This window comes from Aquila chrysaetos, chromosome 13, assembly GCF_900496995.4.
Source record: "Aquila chrysaetos chrysaetos chromosome 13, bAquChr1.4, whole genome shotgun sequence".
Taxonomy (NCBI): domain Eukaryota; kingdom Metazoa; phylum Chordata; class Aves; order Accipitriformes; family Accipitridae; genus Aquila; species Aquila chrysaetos.
In genome coordinates, this window is record NC_044016.1 from 39118659 (window position 1) to 39140414 (window position 21756).

At 38.2% G+C, this 21756-nt stretch overlaps 1 protein-coding gene across 6 annotated transcripts in view; it reads left to right on the forward strand.

The window, feature by feature from the left end:
* The window catches only part of PPP2R2A (protein phosphatase 2 regulatory subunit Balpha), a 40567-nt gene extending 18811 nt beyond the window's left edge, over positions 1-21756 (forward strand). For 4 of the 6 annotated variants that reach the window (XM_030035242.2, XM_030035241.2, XM_030035240.2 and 1 more), the window contains exons 3-10: positions 11817-11914; positions 15309-15474; positions 16038-16150; positions 16429-16606; positions 17559-17723; positions 18328-18497; positions 19316-19407; positions 20741-21756. In XM_030035242.2, the coding sequence (XP_029891102.1) occupies positions 11817-11914; positions 15309-15474; positions 16038-16150; positions 16429-16606; positions 17559-17723; positions 18328-18497; positions 19316-19407; positions 20741-21020 (1262 nt within the window). In that variant the 3' untranslated portion in view covers positions 21021-21756. Of the gene's footprint in view, positions 1-1749; positions 1802-8701; positions 8808-11816; positions 11915-15308; positions 15475-16037; positions 16151-16428; positions 16607-17558; positions 17724-18327; positions 18498-19315; positions 19408-20740 lie in introns of those variants that run through there. The other 2 variants (XM_030035244.2, XM_030035238.2) reach the window with 2 other exon arrangements.

Here is a 21756-nt window from a genome sequence, read left to right on the forward strand (position 1 = left end):
GACCTTTAACTGCTTGTTCCCAGTTGTGAATAAATGTCGTAGTTCCACAACCTGTGAGGTTATTCACCCGCCTTTCTGAGGTTATTTAAAATGGGTACCAGGAGTGGGTCTGGATTTCTGCCACTTATGCCTGTTATGTTTATGATATTAATAAACTGGTGTCAAATGTCCTGGGAACGGGTGATGCAGGTTGAAAGATCTTTGTTTCAGCCAACAATAGACCTGAATTAGTGTGAATAGGAAAAGCAAATAGGGACTTCCTGTCATATTTTAAGGAATACTTGAGTTTGGGGAAGCATGTGTATTAAGAGATTTAAACTAAATGCTCATCATTTGCTTTTTGTCCCTAGTAAAATGTTCCTGTGTATGTATCAGTCTTTATAAATATGCTTGCAGTACTAATAAAGTAAGGTAGAATCCCATTTGTTTGAATAGATTCTTTAGGGTATTATTCAGGGAAAAACTCTAAACTTATGTAATGAAGATCTGAAAAGGGGAATTGTCTTAGCTGTTGCTTTCCTAACCAGGTTTGTTCCCCAAGTTAAAACTTAGACGCATCTTGCAAAGACTAGAAACTATTTGAATAAAAATATATCTGGGTGGTGCTTCAGACCACCTTGAGGTTCAGTTGCCTTTCATAGGGTATTGTAAAAGTCCAGAACAATGCTATTTGTGGTTTCAAGGCACAGGATGCCCTTAGAGACTCAAGGGAATTCTTGTCAGGTATTAAATAATCCTTTATTATTGAGTTTGGGGTATTTTCAGGCTGATCTAGTTTGTGTTGAGTTGAAAAATGGCTCTGTCTTGAACTGGTAATGTCTCCACTGTGCAGTAACATGCATATTGAATTATTTGGATAACGATAGTCTTCCAGAGTTGCGGAGGACTTTAAGAAGCTACATGCACACCCCCACCCACCCCTGGGAAGGATCGTAGGACAGATAAGCTTAGGTGTATGTGTAAAATACATCCTCAGAGGTCCTGGTAATACGTAGGTGAAGGCAGCTCCCAGAGGACTTGGAAACTGTACCAGTAGGGCTACAACTAACATTTTGTTAGTTCCACAGTGTGTTATGTTTTTTACATCAACTAATGCTGGAGCTAAGTTAACCTTATTAGTTAAACATGCAGTGCCTAAGTGTGGGCAGCCAAGTCAGCAGTAGCTTTTTTGTGGTGTTTGTATCTGGACTGATCTGTTGTAAATGTATTTGGTTTCCCGCTTCTCTGAATGTGACTAGACTGACTGCTCCTTATTCTGTTCTCCCAACTAGATGATGTCTAGCTTAGGGGCAAGACAAGGTACTGGGAGCTCTGTTGGTTTGCAGCTTCTTGTGAACTAAAGATACTGCTGTGGTCAATTTATTCCCTTTCACCTAGTGGAAGAAGGGAATTTGCCTATTGGTTTCCTATGCATGTGTTCTGAAAGGAACTGCAGTAATGTCGCAGGGTTTAAAAATAGAAAGTAATTAATCAGGGTGATGAGGGTTAATGGTTTCTATCCAGAAACCAAGCAGCTTTGCATTTGTTTATGAGAGAACATTCTTCTTTCTGCTGTTGTTACGAGTTTAATATGAGGGGATTTTTCACAGTAATTTTTGAAGCACTTTATTAATAACTACTTAGGGGTTAAAAAAACCAAAACCAAAGCTATTTAATTCTCTCATCAGATGAAATTATTTCAAGGCACCTGTTCAAGATCATTTTCAGCTAACATTTACTAGCCCTATGGGGTTTGGTTTTTTTCTGTAGGTTTACAATGAACTTCGCATAAAAGGAATGACAGAATGCAGTGCCAGATTTGGTGAGCAGAAATAAAACCTCTACAGTAAGGTATAGCCCGGTGGTTACAGTAATTGTGGTGCAGGTATTGCTTCACCAGTTCTATGGTGGATCACAGTTTTAAATCCATTTAAGGTGCAAAAGTTCTTTTGCAAAGCTCATACTAATTTTTAATGTGAATGCTTTAACTCCCTTCACAAAGATCAAACTTTAAAGCAATTTTATGCCATTTTAAGTGGTAGGAAGCATGGACCAATCAGTTCGCATTAGTGTATGACACATCTGTTTTCAGAGTGCTTTAACTTGCTACTGTTTGTTATCTCTGTTTTTCTCTATGCCACCACAGGTGTCTTGGAGTCGTGTGTACTGGAGACTTTGAATTTCCTACTATAGATGGAGACAGGAAGCCAGTGGTCTGAGGTTTAAATCAATTTCCTTTCTGTTCTAGCAATGCCAAATTCTGACCTTTTTTAGGGAACTGTTTTAAATGTAAGCTTGTGGAGACTGTGTACGTATAGACAGGAACGGATTTAATCAGCATTTTGGTTGTGGGCTCAATAGGCTTTTGCAAATAAAACTGCCGTCTGGAGATGTAGTTGCTCCCGAGCTTTTCGTCCGTCTGTCCACTGCCCTGCCCCCCAGCAGATTTGCTCATATAATGCCTTCAGTTCAGTCTTAATGAACTCTGTTAGGTTAGCAAAAAACAAACTGCTTAATGTAACTGAAATGTGTTAGGGATCATTCACAAAAGTTAGTGGTGGTAATGTCTGTCGAAGGTGGTGATTATAGTGTTCCCCATAGTGATTTCTGCTACTTCTGAAAGTTGCTGTTGTTTTAGCACACTTGTTCATTGGCCTCTTGCCTTGGTCTGAAAATGGACCGTGGGGGAAACAAGTGATAAATTTGATGGTGGAAACTTGACCTGAATGGAGATGTTGAGGCTTACTAATGTTGGCCCACAAACAGCAGTTGCCCAGTGAGGCACAACAATTGTTTACCAAGCACAAGAATTAAAATGTTTAGTATGCTATTCCCTATACAACTTAGATGGTAACATTGACCACAGAGTGTGCTTTCTATGAGTTGTGTTTAAATGAGGAAGCTGCTTTGATATCACGGTTAACTTAAGATGACTTAAAGATTTCTGAATGTGTAAGGAGCTGCTTTTCCAGATGAGAAGCACTGTATTTTAGTAGGTGGTGATTCTGTTCCCTGTTTTACTGTTACCTTGGTAAAATACTTCATCTGCACATTCATTATTATTCCAACTTGTAAGGGCTTTTGAGAGTCACTTCTATTTCAGTTCTGTTCTCTGCAGTTCTAACGCCATCTTCTCACTATTGCTTCGCAGACAGAAGCAGCTTCTGTTGCGTAGGGCAGATGGATTTGGAGTTGTATTCTCCTCTGAGCACTGAGCCTAGTAAAGCTATTTAGGAGAATTACTAGCCTTAGATAAAACCAATGGCAACAAGATTAAGGCTGGTGTCGCTGTATTATTTCAGTGGGAGGAAATGGAAGTTTGCTACTCAGTAGCTGTTGTGTTTTCTAAGAAGTCTCAAGGCTTAAAAATCGTTGTTTGCATAAATTCACAAAACTACAGAATAACATTGTTTTGAGCTTAGTACTGAAGTTACATTATCTCTGGACTATCAAAGAACATGTTGTAAATGCATCTGTAAATTCTAAGCCATCCTAATGCACGTATATTCTATGAAACAGTTGTCTTACAGTACTAGTTCCTTTCCTTAGCTTGTATTGTTCTTGCTTCCATTTAAAAAAGTGACTGAATTCAAGCTCCTACTTCTGAAGGCTGGGGATAACAGAGTTCTTACTGTCATTGCTAATATGTAGGTATGACAGCATAAAGAGTAATCTCAGAAGGATGTGGTGTACTTAAGGATACTATGTGAGCCCTGCTTACCTATCAGCCCACAGTGAACTGAATCAGAGTTGCACAGTAGGCATCGGTCATGTTAAGGTGACTTAGGAAGTTAGAGGCAAAAGCTTTATCAAGAGGGGTCCAACCTTTATTTTAGGGAACTGAATAGAAAGTTAAAAATAAGATGTGTAATAATAATGATGAGTAAATCACTCAGGCTTTCAAATCCAAAGTTAAACTCCTAGTCAAACCAGCACTTGCCTGTTCTAGAAAGTGATATTTTTCCTCAAAAATTGGCAAAGTTGGAGAGAGAAGGGGAGAAGAAAAAGTGAATGAAAGAAAAGAAGTGGGAATATAGGAAAGCCCAAGAAATAGGGGGTAAGTATGGGGTTCTAGGACTGCTTGACAAGGTTTATATTTGGTTATTTTACTTATGGTGAGTAGTTTATGCAGTGAACTTCAGATGTGATGTGTTACAAGTCTTCAAATCGTAAATACAGGTATCTTGTGTGTGTATATTACACATAGATACATGTGTAAATAGGACTGGGAGAGTCTCAACACTTAAATACATCTTTACCAAACAGGACTAGAATGTTTTCAGCATCAATGGGGAAAATGACGAGTTCACAATTGCATGTTTTTTGTTTTCAGCATCATGAGGCCTGGAGCACTTGGAATGAACGTGGATGCTAGGGAACACTCTAAATCTTTCTCCCTGTGCGTAGATTTCCCAGATTTGCACATGCCAACAAAACCAGCTTAATTACTGTCTGCTGCTTGAACTGTGTCATCAGCTCCTGCACGTTTGCGTTCCAACACTGGTAGGGCCAGCAGCAGTGTGAAGCTAGCTGGCCATCATACAAATTCCACTCCCCTCCCGGTTAAGGAGGGGAGCTTTGTGTGCCCTTTGTGTGCAGCAGTATTGCAGGACTGGTACTTAAGAGAGAACAAGTAACCAGCTGGCTCTTGCAATGCTTCACGGGCACAGGAGTGAGAATTTTTGCCACAAGGGTAATCCCTTTCTTTGCTCTTGTGTTGCATGTATTTCATCCTGTCCCCATATTTCTGAGGAATTAATACATTTTTAATGCCCTCCCCTAGTAGAGAAGAGATCTATTTAAAGGACTTCTGGAATGAGTCTTGAGAAGTAAATTGAACAGTAGGAATGCCTTATCCCAGCTGCCTTTGGTTTTGTTGCCTAGTGACTTCTGAGAGACGGAATGAATGCAGAGAATCGCTCTTGAAAGTGAATGAAGAAAAGGGAAATGAAGTCAATAGTAAACCCGGTCATGGTAACTTTAAAGTATACAATCCTTGTGTTCTCTTCCCCTCTCTACATACATAAATTAGGGATGAGGCTGGAATGCAGAGGGTGTTTTCTTTTATACCATCGGTACTAAATAGTGCTTGCCATTTTGCTCTCTTACTCTTTCCCTGATGTGTATAGTTGTGGTATCCTGTGTTGGGAGCTCTCTTTTCTGCAAACACGCATGTATAGTCACTCTTAATCTTATTTAAACAGCCTTCCTGTTCACTTCAAGATTAACACTTCACTATCTAGCTTCAGAGATTTAATACACAATATATTAGGACTCTTGATAAGTGTGGTAAATCAAAATCATGCAAACAATGGAGTGATGCTGGGATGACTCAGACATTCGGAGTGCATTGTGTAGCTTCTTAAAATATATGAAGCCTTGGAGGAGCTTTTGTTTTCTCTCTAGTGTTTTTGGTTGTTTGTTTGCCCCCCCCCATGAAGTACATAACTCCAAAACAAAACCGTTACTGGAAACAAGAAAGTCAAATAAAAAGTTACAATTTTCTGTCATTAGCTGTGACTTGTGCTTGAGTTTTTGGAAATTGCATCTGTTCAGCAGTCTGAAGCAGGGATGTTTTGCTTCACCCTGGATTAGAAAGGACCAAACAATTCACAAGTCATTTCCAGATGCTTAAGGTCTGCAAGTTCTCCTGAACAGATACTCTGGCTCAGTTTTGAGTGCATTGACTTTATCTTTAGAGATAATCTAGGAAGAATGGCTCAGGTATGCTCAGTAATTTGTGTGCTGAATTCAAATATTTCACTGTCTTTATCCCTTATGCTGTTTATCCTTTCCTGTGCTGCTGCTTCAATTTTAGGCCCTTTGAGCTTCCTTGGATTTTAGTAATAATCCTAAAAGTTGGTTTCTTAATGTTTCCCGTTCCAGACAGCTTCTGAAGTATCCTTGGAACGATCAATTGATGTTTAGTTTGATCAAAATATCTGCTTCTATACTTAAGGCTGGCAAACTGAGGAAGTGGGCTCCACATTTGGTCAGTGAATTGTCTTTTTACTCCTTAGGACAGAATTACCAACCTGTAAGTAATCTGCTCTACATTATGGACGAGATTTGTTTGAGTTCTCCTTTGGAAAATTCCAGAAATGGTATTTTGAGCCACTGGGAAGGTGTATAAACAATGAAGAAGTACCAAAATGCTTTTTAAATACTACAATTCTTTGTTCAGACCTTGGAAACATCAGGAGATTGCTCCACTTGTGTAAACATACTGATTTACTTGCTCTCTGCTTAGGCAGCAGATCAACGTGATTCCAAAAACTTGCACAGAAACCTTTCAGGTCTGGTGAAATAAAGACGCTCTTTGTTCACTGCCATGACTGACTTGCTGCTGTAGAGTAGGTGACATGTTTTGCCTACAAGCATGTTTTATAAGCAGAGTTTATATAAAGTTCATGGTACATTAAAATAGATAGCCTCTTCTGTACTAATAAAATACCTTTTATTCTATTATTGGAAACAAATTTAATACAGAATTGCTTTTCAGGTTCGCAGTGGGCCTTCTGGAACTAAGTCATTGGATTACAGTATTTTTTTTGCTTGTTTGGATTGATAAAGCTGTTTTATTCCCTTATTCTGTAGACTTGTTGACAGCAGTAAAACTTCAGCACAACCCTTTCCCTAAGGTTTCAGAAAACTTGCTCGTGATAGTGCATGTGTGGTTCTTAGTTAGCATTCACTGAAAAGTGTGGAAGGCCCCCAAAGTGTGAAAATTTTTATTAATATCTGTCACTGAGTTTTTCTTATTTCAAACGTTGCTTTCCTTTAAAGGGGGTAAAGGCATTTGAGATCTGTCAGATGCCTTTATTCATCTATCTTTGAACAGTATAATCTGCCTATCTCTCAGAAGCGCACTGGCCCAGCGCCGCAGTTTTTCAAACCATCTGTATCCTGCCTGACATGACAGGTGAATTACTCAAAATAGCAAAAGTTGGTGTAATAAATATTGACTAAGAATTCTGAAATTGTGGCTTATCTTCAGAAGCGCAGTAGGAAACAAGTTAGGTTTGTGTTGGGTGGCTGTTCTCTTGAGAGATGATTAATCAGCAGAAGTGTGTGTCTGCCACTGGTTAAGAATTGCTTGGGAGCTTCTGGTATGTCTCCCTTCCACATGGTGAACTGTGAAGATGTTACTTTAAGCATTATCAAAACTTTGAGATAAATATCTTTTCCCATCCCATTCTTTGTCAAAGCCAGACACCTTGTTTTGATTCCTTTGGTTCTTCAAGTTTGTGTCTCCATGTCTACCATGGGAAAATCTTGTCTTGAATCTAGTGAACATAATTGTCCAGACCTTGCGGTGTTTTTGATTTCTATTGGAGCACTTAAAGTGAAGATGTATCGTTGAAGGAATACATAAAAAGCTTGGACCAGGTTATGAAAATAAAGATCATACAGAAGAAAAAGCAACCTTGACAGCAATTGCAAGAAACTAGATCGTAGCTGCTGTATCTGGGAGAACTGTCGGGAGGTTTTGAGGACTCCTGGGAAAGCAGGCTCTGCCCCGTTGGCGTGTGCTGATAGGTCAGAGAGCGGAAGCCTCTCTTCAGAGTTTGGTGGGATTTATAAGATCATTGGCTCAGTTTGGCTGTAGTGTTTTGTTTCTTTGAGGTAGAGATACAATGGTACAGTAGTTCTCCTTTTGATTCATAGCGTTTCACTCAACCTGCTGCAAAACATTTTCCCTCGGTGATGTATGTGTGCAACAACAGTAGATGGACTTCAGGTTGTGTAGGTGATTTTCCCACACCCTTTGCTTTCAGGTCACTGAAGACCATTATTTGGAAGTATTTAGTAGTCTCGGAAGTGTTTCTACAGTGTTAACAATAAGCATCTATGAAGGGATATTTAAGTGGAACTAAAGGACATCTGTGCAAAGAAGTACATGTAAGCACCATACTAACCCCTGAGCTGTCTATCCCAAATTATGCAAGAGGGAGAAACTTAGTACAGGTATTGCAGGATTGTAGGTACACTACAGGAATGTAGATACACGTTTCTGTCCTATTTTTGGTTTTGTCAGAATGATGTCTTCATCCTGTGTGTTTGATGATGCCCTGTAGTGTTTTAAAACCTCAGCACTTGAAATGTCACGCTTCATCTTAGTGTCAAAGATGTCTCAAGATGCTCGGGGGGAGAAGAGAGACAAATCTGATCTCCAAGGCTTGGGTGACTTTGTAGAAGTCTGTTAACAGATAATGCTATTTAACTGTAAGCTGTGAGGGGTATGGTTATCAGATAAGGTTTTGGTGGTTATTTATCTCTGATACTGGTGCTTTAAGAAGAGGGCATTGAAATGAATTCAGCAGTAAACAATAGAATGCGTGATACTTCCAGAAGCCATTGGTGTTGGTGACAATAGAGCACTATACGTCTGCTTCTCCCTTAAATATTCTTCCCTGGTGCTCTTTGCATTTGCGTATAGAAGGGATCGTTTACAAGCTTCTGGACCGTGAGAGCAGCCCTCTGTGTTTGCAAGACTCCCACCTAGAGACTGTAGCAAAAATAGCATGCACAAAAGGGAGGAGGCAAAGAAGGCAGCATGTTCTATAGCTGCTCTTTTGCCCGTTGCGGTGCTGAAGAACTAAAATAACCCTACATGTAACTATCACGGGGATTATAGTTACATTTGAAAAGAAAAGGATAACATTGATTTTTTTTTTTGGCAACGAGGGTGTTAATACAGATGAAAATACACAAGCGAATCAGTGCACTGCGGAAGATGAAATGCTTCCCCTGTCAATTCTCAAACACTATTAAATCCGCCCAGTTCAACACCAGTGCCTTGATGTCAGTCTCTTTCTTTGACCAAGGTATGGGAATACAATATTCTTAACGGTGAGTTATTGGATTTAAAATGTATGATTGGTTGCTTTGCTCTCCAGTTCTGATTTTTGTATAAAATAGGCATCTCAGCCCTGGTTTGGGACTAGTGAAGTAGACATAATTTTTCTGCCTACTTTTTTAGCATGTTTGTTTTGTCCTTGGAAAGGGAACAATTCAAGATTACAGTGTAGAAGGCATGTTGGATTCTATAGATGTATCTTGAGTTTAAAAACTATTTAATAATTTTCTGTTGTGATTGCTGCTAAGGAATGTATTTTGTTTCTAATTTAAAATTGATCCAAGTACTTGAAAAGATATTCTGCATAGTGTTGATCGGGCACTGGAGAGAGTTACGAGTACCCTGTCGCCACTGACTGAACCTGCTAGACTTTTTGAAGGTGTGGGGATGTTAGTACCGAAAGTTTGTTCACGCAGTTGAGTCTAGACAAAGCAGGATTTGTATCAGCTTGGAGATCACTGATGTCAGGCTTGGATAATCTCGAAAGTTAAAATAAATGCAAAAAGTAATAATGTCTAGAATGGTTACAGAAAAGTGGTTAGCTTTCTGCTGTATATGAGACTTCTATAATTATTAAATACAATATATATTACAGCAGCAGACCTAAGAAAACGGAGGTTTTATCCCTTAATTTAAGGCTTTTCTGGCTTTTGTTGCTGCCTGTTCTAATCGTAAGGCTTCAAGCCTAAGGCTTTTGACCTTGTAGAACTTTTCAGTGACTTTCACCAAATAGGTACTTATGATTAATTTATCCATCTGTTCTTAGATGGATATATAAGATTTTTAAGGCAAACTTTTCTTTGCTGTTCTCCTTCCACATATGTGTACATTTAGATCTGCTGGTGACTTGCTTTATCATCTTTTCTGTTTTAAGACTGGCATAGCTTGCAGTGTTAAATCTCTCAATGTTCTTCAAAATAGTAATTATTCTGTACACTTCTCACTATTGATTGAGAAGGTGAGTGATCATATTTTTCTTCAATTACTTGATAACTTCCTTAAGGTCTTATCAGAGGAATACAATGATGTGGTTTGCATTGTATGCAATAGTCAAAATTAGACTGGTTGGTTTGCACTTCACTCTTTCTGCATACTGGATTTGATTAATTGTATGTTATCTTTGTCCTGGTCACCTGTGAAAGGTGGATATTGAATGCCATATCTTCATCTGCATGGTATGCAGTTTTAAGTCTTATAGATGTGAGATAAGTCACTTAATCTTGTTCAGAAATATGTGAATGAATGGCTAAAGTAACCGTTACCTTCCAGGGGGAAAAAGAAAAAATTATGTGCACTCAAATCAAGGTTTTTCTATGCGTGATCTGAATCCAGGTTTATCTACATACAAGCTTACATCATATTTATGTCCTTAACACAGTGTTCTTGAGAAATTTTAGCCTGTTTGTGTTTCAGCAGTGCCAGATAATCACAGCAAGGGAGGCTGATGGAGATAGGATAATCTTGTGTTTATCCTTTGTTATATGGCAGTTTGTGCTGTATATATAGAAAACACAACTGAGCTGTACATACCCGTTCGTGCCAAGAATCTGACTCTGCATCTTTTCCCTCTGAGGATTTTGCAGCTGAGTTTGGCCTGCTTGTCCAGGCTGTCTTTGCATTGTGCAGTTTTCACAGGTATGCTGCATGCCTGTAGCTGCTGGGTAATGCAGTTATTAAAGAACAGCTTGCTCATGTCCTCAGAGGCCGCTGCCCATGTGTTTGGGACAACCCGAGAATGATGTAAGTTTCATTTTGGTATTAAAATGAGTAAGAAGAAAATCCTGCATGTTTCATTTCTTCAAAATCAAATAACCCTATCGCTGTCTATGGTAAGATAGCTTCCGTGATATGCTGCACTGTAGTGTCTGTTTAAATTCAGACTGAGTAGCTTTTGTTTAGCAGTAGCTTTCAGTCTGTAGAGCAGGTACCAGACCTTTTTTAACTCTAAAACAGAGAATGAAGAAACCATGCAATAGAAAACACAGATTAATTGCTTATCTACATCAGACTGACACGAAAGCAAAGTAGCCTGAAGACTTGCATACGTAAAAATCTGAGGTAGTTTCTTCTGCAGAAAAGTAGATTAGATAGTTATATTGCAGTTTGAAGTTGGCATTCGAAGAACGGTTTGGCTTCTGATTCTACTATTTGAGAGTATGAAGGGCATGTGTAAGTTTGAAAATGGGAATTGGTGTGCCTGAGCTTAAGTCGTGATTTGTTCTTTTTGCTGTGTAAACAGATCAATTTGATACTAGGCATGACTTGGGTTTTTTGTCAATGTATATTCACAATTTAATCTTAGCACTCCATATAAAAATACTTGTGATAATGTAAACCTTCCTCATCCAGAAGAGGTACTCAAGTTTTTTTAGAGACTGTTGAATTTATTTCCTTATTTTTGGTAGCTGTTTTTGTTCCACATCCTTGCATTCCTTAGACACTGATGTCTGAACATCTCCACCCTAATATGTTTTGCCCTTAAGTTGTCACATGTGTAGAGTCCTTTTTAAAAAAAAAAAAAAAAAAAAAAAAAAGACTTTGAGATCATATGGGTAATGATTGTATCTAAGTCTTCTATCAGAAAGAATGGAGAAAATAAATGTAGGAATATGTATATATATAGTCTCTGCTGTTACAGTACATACTGAAAATCCATTTCTATACTATACTAGAGTAGCAGTCATAACAAAAACAGTTCAAAGAAGTGATGATATAAAACCTTTAAAAACAATTTAGGGGACAAAACTGAACTTGTAACTCTGGCATGGTGAATTAGTAACTGGTTTTCAAATGTACAGCTTTAAAAAACTACTTCTATATTTTTGAAGAAATCCCTACTTGTATTTTATGACAAAAGTTGTACTTAAACTAAATTGAAGTATGCATTTATTTTTTTCACTTATTATTGTAGCTTTCTTGGCTGTTTAGTATTTAGAAGAATTATTGACTTGTGGGGTTTATTTTTGTTCCTATGCAGCGGATATAATTTCCACAGTAGAATTTAACCATTCTGGAGAGCTGTTAGCAACAGGAGACAAAGGAGGTAGAGTGGTCATCTTTCAACAGGAGCAGGAGGTAAGTGCTAACTAATTAAAGTATATTTAGAGTTCTTCTCTGTTGCTGTTCATTCTCTTTTTAAAAAGAAAAGGAGCATGCTTTTATAAAAAACGTTACACAAAGTGTATGCCTGTGTAATAAGTGATTAAAGAAATGAAATTGAAGAGTGAAGACATTGAGAACTTTCTGACACTGTTAGAAATTAATTTCTCTTTAAATACTCTTTAGCTGTGGTCTAAAGAGTGTTTAAAGTGAAAACAAAAAAGGGGGGATAGGACTCAAAAAGACCTTGGGGAAACTGAAGTTGGTTGTTTTACAATGACTCTACTTGGCTGTGATAATTACTTCAGATTTTACTGTAGTTGGGGAAACAAAAGTTGCCCTTGAGTGAGTATGTATGTAACTGTGACCTAAGATGTCTTTTTTTCATTCTGCTATCAATCAGATAAAATCATAGTAGTAAAGGTATCTTTTCATTTTATACTACTTCTTTTGGTCTTTGCAGAATTCTACAGACAAATCTTCTAATGCTAGGAAAGGGCCTCTCCCATGTTAAAGGTGGGAAAGCTGAGATGGAATGCTTGATTTTTAACTAAGGCTATAGTTTGAAGTTGACTTGGGTAGTATTTATTTCAGGGAGAGGATAAAAAGGCACTTCTGTCTATCTCACTGCCTAGAAAAGTTGTGCTGTTACTTCTTTCCTTGGCATTTCATTCAATTTCAGTTCTAAAAATCCGAAGCCTTAAGAATTCCAGGGTTCCCCAGAAGAAGTTGCTTTCTGCTGGTACACAGGCGATTCGAGTGCAGTGCCTTCTCTGTACAAACCAGTCGTGGTGGTCAGTTGGTGCCATCTCGTGGGGTGTGCCTGACTGACCAGCCTCTCCCAAAGTTCTGTGGCCGGAGTCAGATGAATGTGGCATGTAGAGTATCCTTACTGTAATCTTCCTGTAGTTTCAGGCACAAACTCTTGTGGTGTTTTCAGTGGTGTGTTTTTGTTTTTGTGGGTTTGGTTTTTTTGTGGTTTTTTTTTTTTTTTTAAACCTTGAGTTTTAGTTTGCATCCTTTAAGGATCCTTTAATGTAGCTTAAAGCTTAAATAGCTAATTGACTGTTCCTGAGTTGCCTTTAAATGATTACTTTTGTTTTTGATGCATAACTCATGGCTCATATCCTTATGATCTGTGAATCTAGGTATAGTAAGAATCACCTGGCTTATCAGATTTAAGTTGCACAGAATTGGTTTTGGCATGATTTGACTCCTTGGTGTTTAGGGAATGAACAATGGGGACTGGATTCCCTAATGCATTAGTTATGCCATATGCACTAATGTCTAGAGCAAGTTTTATATGTAAGAGTATCTAAAAGACAATTGTTGAAGTACTTTGGTTGGATTTATGTACCACCTTCTACCACACTGCATTCCAGAGTGCTTTACAGACCATACGCACAGGAAGAAAAACACTAAAACGCAAGTGCTCTGTATAGAGTTATACTAGCTTCTGTAACTTCACCTGCTGCCAAAATGCTGCCACCTCTGGGTTGGAATGTAGCAGCCCATCTGCAATGCAAAGCAAGGGGTATTACATAACTATCAGGCAGGAAATGAATACTGTATCTAATTGAAACCGAAGGAGGAATTTACGTAGGCAGCCTGTAATTACCTAAATTGGAATTTAACATGAGGCACTTGGGCCAACACCTCTTCTTGTTTTGATTTTTTAAAAATTTTTTTTATTATTATTTTTGAGTGCCATGAGCTGGTCTGATGGTTTAAATTTTGCTTTTATCCCAAGGGTAGACTGCATATATTATTGCTTTTATATATTATTCTAGTCCTGTAGAGTTTCACTAGAATACACAAGAAGTATATTTGACTCAATCATTATGGTAAGTATAGAATTGAAGGAAAGTTCACTGAATCACAACCAGCATTTCCTAAAGCACAATACTTTAGACGTCGCCTATTCTAGCAGTGACCCTGCTTAACTTGTTAGGTCTAACTGAAACTTAGAACAAAGTTCCTTCCGTTCTCTAGGGTGGGAAAGCCAGTATAATTGATAGGTGTGGTACAATATTCTTGTGCCAAATTTTACTTCTAAGCATTTTGTCTACTTTTCCCTCCCCCACAGCTTCTTGTAAAATGTAAGAATTCCTGCTGGCTATTAATGTCAGGGTATGAAGCAAGAGAAAATGATGCAAGGAATGTGACAAATGTGGGCTAGCAAGGATCATATCGAGAAGTATGTTTTAGTGAGGTGTTAAGGGATGAAATGGATGGAGGGACGTGAGACATACAAGAGAAGGAAGGAGCAAAGTACCTAGTGAAGACCATATCACAGGAAAGGCATCTGGTGGTGCAACTTCTTGAAGAAGGTGGAACAGGAATATATCACAAAATTAAGCTTGAATTAATTTCAGGTACACCTAGTGAGCGCTATTTCAGAAATAATTCCAGTTTTCTGTCACCTTACCCATTGGAGGGAATTTAAGGTTCGGTCCATGCAGTGCAATATTAGTGCTAGGAAGCCCCTGCCTAAAACAAAGCTTTTAGAAAGAGTAATCACGCAAGTTTGGAGGTTTTTCAGTTTTCCAAACAGTTCCATCCTGAGCAGGCTAACTGCAGGTGTGACTTTTAATGTCAAAGATGTATTCAGCAGAGGTGTTAAGCTTTTTGCCCCCTCATCTCCAGAATGAGGAAGAAAAATCTTCTTAGGCAGTTTAGAAGGTCTCGGGGAATGTGGAGATTATGAACCAGAATAGTGGAGCTGCTTGTATAAATTGAGACGTGACATGTGGTATTTCCATAGTGTGCCTAGCAAGCTGAGCTTACCCACAGAGTAGATTTGCTCTATGTGTGGCTGTGTATTTCTCTTGGGGGAATATTCTCTTTAAAAAACAAAAGTGGAAAATTTAGAGGTGAGAGAATGATGAAGATTTTTGAGTTTTTTAAAAAAAGAAAACTTATGATGCCTAGAATGTTTAGGCAAAACGTTAGTTTCTAAGTTCAGCTGCTTGGAATTAATATGAGAGCTTGCTGGAGATATTATTCACATGGCTGAGGGGAGTTTCTGGAAATTTTAGGAATCAAAAGCTGCTGCGATAACTGTTTCTTCTCTGATGCTTTCTTAGCCAAAATAGTAGAAACTCTAATCAAGTTCTTGCAAAAGAGATGATCCTCATTTCGTCCATTCTGCAGGCTCGTTAAAATAAGGCAAGTTGTACACCAAAGGATACTCGTGGCAAATCTGGCATAGGCAACAATAGGGTATAGAAGTCTTAACCTACTTTTATGCTAATTAGCAATCTGCCTATGTATCTTTCTGCATAAATATCTAGTTCTGGCTTCTGCCAGCAGCCTTGAAAAGCATTCTGTACATTGTATATGTATCTTGATCATGTAATTCTCTTTTTAGAACAAAACCCAGTCTCACAGTAGGGGAGAATACAATGTTTACAGTACCTTTCAAAGCCATGAACCAGAGTTTGACTACTTGAAAAGTTTAGAAATTGAAGAGAAGATCAACAAAATTAGGTGGTTACCCCAGAAAAATGCTGCTCAGTTTTTATTGTCTACAAATGGTAAGTCATGTCTTAATAGTTAATTTTGCATGGTAACCTGTTGTTACATTGGTTTGCTGTTAGGATTTTGTCTAATCCTCTCTACTTTCAAAAGGCTGGAAGCAAGTTGGTTTTAAATGCAAGTATCTAGGGATGTGGCTACACAAGAGTTATGCTGTTTAACTCTACTGCTGTTCTGTCTTAGCTGGATACACAAGTCCCACAACATGGGGTGGTACATTAGTCATTTTTGATTTGGTTGCTTTATAGCAAAGGGGCTTAGCTAAGCTGTCATTCAGTACCTTCGTATGTGTATAACTAACTGTGTGACAGTTTATATTAGTCATTCATAACAATCCTGGTTCTAACTGAAACTTGCTATAACTTCTATAAAAAGAACAAACTGTGGAGGAGGTCTTTTTAATGCTTTTAATCTTGTTTTCTCCAAGCAGTATTTTTTGTCTTTTTTGGTACATGTAGGTGGTCTTGTCTTGTTTGAAGGCTTCATGTTAAAAGTGCAAAAACTGTGAAGACTAGTAGCTTTGCTAGAACTTTGATTTTAAACTGTGGCTGGTTTATTTCAGATAAAACAATAAAGTTATGGAAAATCAGTGAAAGGGACAAAAGACCAGAGGGTTATAATTTAAAGGAGGAAGATGGACGGTATAGGGATCCTACTACAGTTACAACACTACGGGTGAGTAGTTTGCTCTCTCTGAATTAGCCGCATTCAAGTGATTTCTTCTCTCCCTCCCCCCCGGGCACGCAGATTAGCCTGTGGCTCAGTGAGTACCTGCCCCATCAGATTATCAGCTTTACATTTTCTGTGATGCCAGCCGGCAGACACATTTACTTCTCAGGTGATTTTGAGATATTTTAATTGGCTTGGTGTACTGAAGGACTGTGATTATGAGTGCCAACGTATTTGTAGTACGTTTGCATCTCAAACTGTCATTGCTTTGTATTTTTTTGCAGGTGCCAGTATTCAGGCCCATGGACCTCATGGTTGAAGCTAGTCCACGAAGAATATTTGCCAATGCTCACACGTATCACATCAATTCCATCTCCATTAATAGTGATTATGAAACGTACTTATCCGCAGATGACTTGCGGATTAACCTGTGGCACCTAGAAATTACAGACAGAAGTTTTAGTATCTTTTTTGTGCTATTTTATGTGATGGGAACAGCTTGGTTACAACAAAACTGTTGGATTGTATTTTCTTTCATGAAAAGCTTTTTATATAGCGTGTTTCTCCGTTTCCTGGTTATTTCTCACTAGTAGTTGTAAGGACTTTTAATTCTGGAGAGGTGGTTCAGCATGAACAATATAAGGAGAACTAGTCATTTGAATGGTGAAAAACAGACTCTTTTAAAAGTGAAAAAAGCTTAAGGTTTCGAGTTAGATGAGCAGTTCTGGAAGGCAGCATTACAGTAAATTATCGTGTGAAAGTTTTCTTGAGTTGCAGTAGGAAGCAAGTCAGAGGACTATCATCCTTGTCTCAAGAATGTTTATTTTTTTTTTTTTACCTTCTCACCTAACCATCAGCCCCTCTCGCATGTGTGCCTACAAATGTCACAGGCAGTAGGATCACAGGAATATGTGTTCAGTCCCATTGCTGGGAGCAGAGATTTGTGGACAAATCAGCACGATCCTGAGCAGAAATCACACATGCCTTCTTTATAATGTAGTAGTGTAATTAGAATTTAAGCAAAATAAAGTTCTATGTGAGAAAACTTGGGTGACATATATCTAGTATAGAATTAATTACTGCTGAAGTGGAGCAAAAAATTAAGCAGGCTTGTGCTGTTAAGAATTAACTTCAAACTGATACAGAATGTAATGTTATGGTCTTGCTTTCTAGACAAATCGTGGAACTTAATTTTAACTTCTATCCAGTTTTTGACTGGGTCCCACAGCCTTTGGTGTGGAAGTTCTGTCCTGCTTCCAAATTTTGAGCATTATTTTGCTTTTTTTGGCTTGTTTTAATTCTGTTTGGCTATTTCAGATATACTTTGGCGAACTGAAGAAGCATTGCTGAATATATTTAAAGCTGAAAAACATGTTATGAAAACTGGGGAAAATTTCTTAACAAAATGCTGTAGATATTGTAGATATTAAGCCTGCCAACATGGAAGAGCTCACAGAGGTGATAACAGCTGCAGAGTTCCACCCAAACAGCTGTAATACATTTGTATACAGCAGCAGTAAAGGAACGATTCGTCTCTGTGATATGAGAGCATCAGCACTCTGTGACAGACACTCAAAATGTAAGTTCTGTCCTGCATTGTTTATCGTCTTTTTGTGGAATATGCTGTCTTGCTGTTAGATGAAACTAAGCACTCGGAATCTGTTTAACACTGAAGTGTGTGTCTATATTTGTGTTGGATTTCTGTAGTGTATTGAATAGATTTAAAATCTAAATAAATCTTAAAAAGAGATTTCATATTTTGCCAGAGTAAAAGTAGTGAATAAAATTATTAGCAGCTTAAGCTGGGGAGTCTGCATAGACAGTAGGACTAGGAATGGCTTTCTGCAGACTTCAGGAGGTCAAATACTAGTTGTTTAGTCTGTACTTTATGCTAGAGATCTTCTATGTGTGAATGAAGACTTTGAATATTAGCGAGTAGTTCACTTATTTAGAAGCTGACTTTGACTTGCTATGAAAATAAAATGTTTCAGGGTATGGGAATTGTATTATAAGGCCGCCTTGTTGAAAGTTATTGTATATAGTGCAGGCAGACTAGCCCAATGTGGCAAGCTTAATGAGAAAATGTTAACATAATTTGGGTGTATCTTCTAAGACACAGAAAGAAAAGAACATGGAAGAGACGTAAATTTACCTCTTGAAATGCCTATCTTATTTTTATACAGTGTTTGAAGAACCAGAAGATCCTAGCAACAGATCATTTTTCTCTGAAATCATCTCTTCCATATCTGATGTCAAATTTAGCCATAGTGGTCGATATATGATGACTAGAGATTACCTGTCAGTGAAGATCTGGGATTTAAATATGGAAAATAGACCTGTGGAAACATACCAGGTATTTGGTGGAGATGATGTAGGCTAGAAATTAAAACCTTGAAGGATGCTGAGTCTTAATAACGGTCTTGATGTGGCAGTTAAATTTTTGTCTATAGATCACTATGTCCAGGCAAAGCATCAATGAGATTTGTGGGTTCCACACATGTGCTAAAGGACCTTGCTATTTGCAGGCTGATTGCAGAACCCAAACCCCTGTTTGGTTATGAAAAAGCCTCCCTCTTACACAATGGAAGTGTGGAGAGGTAATCTTCAGCCATGAGATAGCACATCTCTCTTAGAGTCTTTAGTTGACTTTTATAGTCTCCTGTTCTTTCCTGGAGACAATAGGAGGTAAAACATCTCCTTTGCAGGAAATGTTTTTAGTTGGCACTGAAAATTGATGTGGTGTTCTCTTTTTATAAGAAAATTTGTGAAGGGGTCCTCTTCGTCATACATAGGAGGAAGATCAGTCACCAAAGCATGATTTTTAGAAAGAAGCAAAGTCTGATAAATCATTTCGCATATCTGAAAAGGTAGTGAGGGTATGACAACTGCTCAGAGGGAAAAGTTTTGGGAGATGTTGCTTTCCCCACCCTGAATGACTTGCTACTATTTGAGTTCATTTGAAATCTCTGTGGAGCAGAATATGGTAATTCGTGTGTCTGTTCATTTTGCTCTTTATCCATACAGTCAGAGGAGGGAGCTGTGTGTGCTCTTGTGGGTAGGGTGTGAGCACTGTCAGATACTTAATTACTTTTGGAACAGAATCTGTGAAGGTTATTTTACAGGTATGCAAGTTCAGTGTTTGTTCAGTTTATTGAACTAACTCTTTTCCAGGTGCATGAATACCTCAGAAGTAAACTTTGTTCACTGTATGAGAACGATTGCATTTTTGACAAATTTGAATGCTGTTGGAATGGATCAGACAGGCAAGTTTAATTCTTCTCTTATATGCACTTAAGACCTTTCCAGGTTATTCTTAAAACTGGCAACTTGAACTATGGCTTTAAATATCTGTCTGGTTTTATTCATGGACTGGCTTGGATAATATTTTAGTACTGCAGTAGGCTTTAACGTATATATATTAGCTCTTAACCGTTGATGTTGTAGCATAGGATTATAGAGAATTGCCTTAGTGTACTAAGGAGAGGTAGAATTTGACTGGAAATGGAGTTTTGTCACTTTGCCAGCATGAAATATTAATCAAATGTTCCAGCTGCTTAAACTGGAGAGATGGGCAAAGCAGTAAGATTAGAGATGGTTTTCTGCAGACTTTAACTGGTGAACTACTACCGATACCCTAATCCACTAGGTTAGTTATTCCTAGTGGTGGTGGTTTGTTTGTGGTTTTTGTTTTTTTTTTTTTTCTCCCCCTCCCGCATCATCTGTTATGATCTAACTTTGGAATGATTTGTATGGGAATAAGGCCCATGTACTCAAACTTGGTTGTCTGATTGCGTGTTCTACCTGTAAGAATCTGCACCAGGCCTGTTGGGGAACCTGTGTGTGTGTTCTGTTTAAGCTGCCTTGTCAAAAGGTAGGAAAACCTTCTAGGAATTTTTTTCCTTACAATGAGTTGTCAAGTTTGCCTGGCTCAGGCATGGTTGACTAGGCAATAATACCACTTAAGGCAGCTATTGCTTTTGTGTTAATCATGTCATTAACTGCTTATTTGCTAGATGTATCTCAGCTTGTTGTATCCCTATCAGTATCATCAGATGTAGTGTTTTGTTTTTTTTTTTTTTTTTAAACTTAGCATCTGTCTGCTCAAATATTTTTTTGAGGCAAAGGAAGGACAGGGAAGTAAGTAGGTGTATTTGTCCTACTGAAAAGCTGATACAGAATAAGGATCTCCTATAAGGTATTATCACAAACTAGTGATGTTAGTTAGTACCTAAATTCATGCAACTTGTGAGTAACTGAAATTACATGGCTAAAAATCCGATGTATTTAGCTTTCATTAGATCACTTCCCTGTGTGTGCATAAGAAGCAAATTGAATGATGACATTTGCATTGAAGTGCTAGATAACAAAGTGTGTACCTTAAAAGGTCCAGTTAAGGAAAAAGATACCTTTTTTTATATATATAAATAAAAAACATTCAAATGCCTTAGTTTCACTTGAGAATGTAGAAGGTATGGGCAAGGTTGCCTGCTTTCAGCTACATAATAAGGCATGACCGTAATTGGAACCCTGAGGTTTTGTAAAAGGGGAGGTTCTTTTCAACTGAACTGTTACTTTCTTCCTTCCCCCTCTCTGCAGCATTGTCATGACGGGATCTTACAACAACTTCTTCAGAATGTTTGACAGAAACACAAAGCGAGACATCACCTTAGAGGCATCCCGGGAAAACAATAAACCCCGTACCGTTTTGAAGCCACGTAAAGTATGCGCAAGTGGTAAGCGAAAGAAGGATGAAATCAGTGTTGACAGCCTAGACTTCAATAAGAAGATTCTACACACAGCCTGGCATCCTAAGGAAAACATCATTGCTGTAGCTACTACAAACAACTTGTATATATTTCAAGACAAAATGAATTAGGGTTGGCATTCCTAACTGAAGAGTCCACTTCCTGCATAGTTGAAATAGTTGAATCTAGCATTTGTACCTGTAAACGAAAGAGAATGAGAGGTCCATTATGGCACCCCTTTCCAGTGTTTAAAAATGTGCCATATGACAACACACTTTTATAGCTACATGGAGAAAGCTCTGTTGATCTGTCACTGCGTTCTTCTCCATGTCTGCTAGCCATTTAGGTGAGGATAGGGCACTTTTTAATTTAAATGACTACTTGCACCATCTTGCCTAATGGACTAGATTGGACTGTATCAACATTGGTTTACTCCACTTTTTATGCCTTCCATTGTGATGACGTCAAACACAGGGAAAGCCTTCAATCATGCTATGGGATTTAATTGTGTAACCTCATTACTGTATCATTCGTGGCCCCCTTTTTTTATTAAATACAGCTCATTCTTGCTGTGGCTTGTAGCATTCCTCCTCCTTCTGGCCTCCTGGACTCCCCCTTTCCCTTTCATCCCCCTCCACCTAGCCTTGGTGGTGGTGTATAGAAAAAAAGAAAAAAACAAAACCACAAACACACACAAAATAAAGCACATGAAATGGGTCCGTTTGGGGTCAGTGGTATAGGGGGTCTGTGTTGCAACAAATGTTTCAATAAACAGTTGACTGTAATCACTCCTTGCCCTGTCTGGCGCCAAAAAAAGAGAAAATAAGGAAAAAAACAAACTACTGAATAAAAGTGACAAAGAATGGA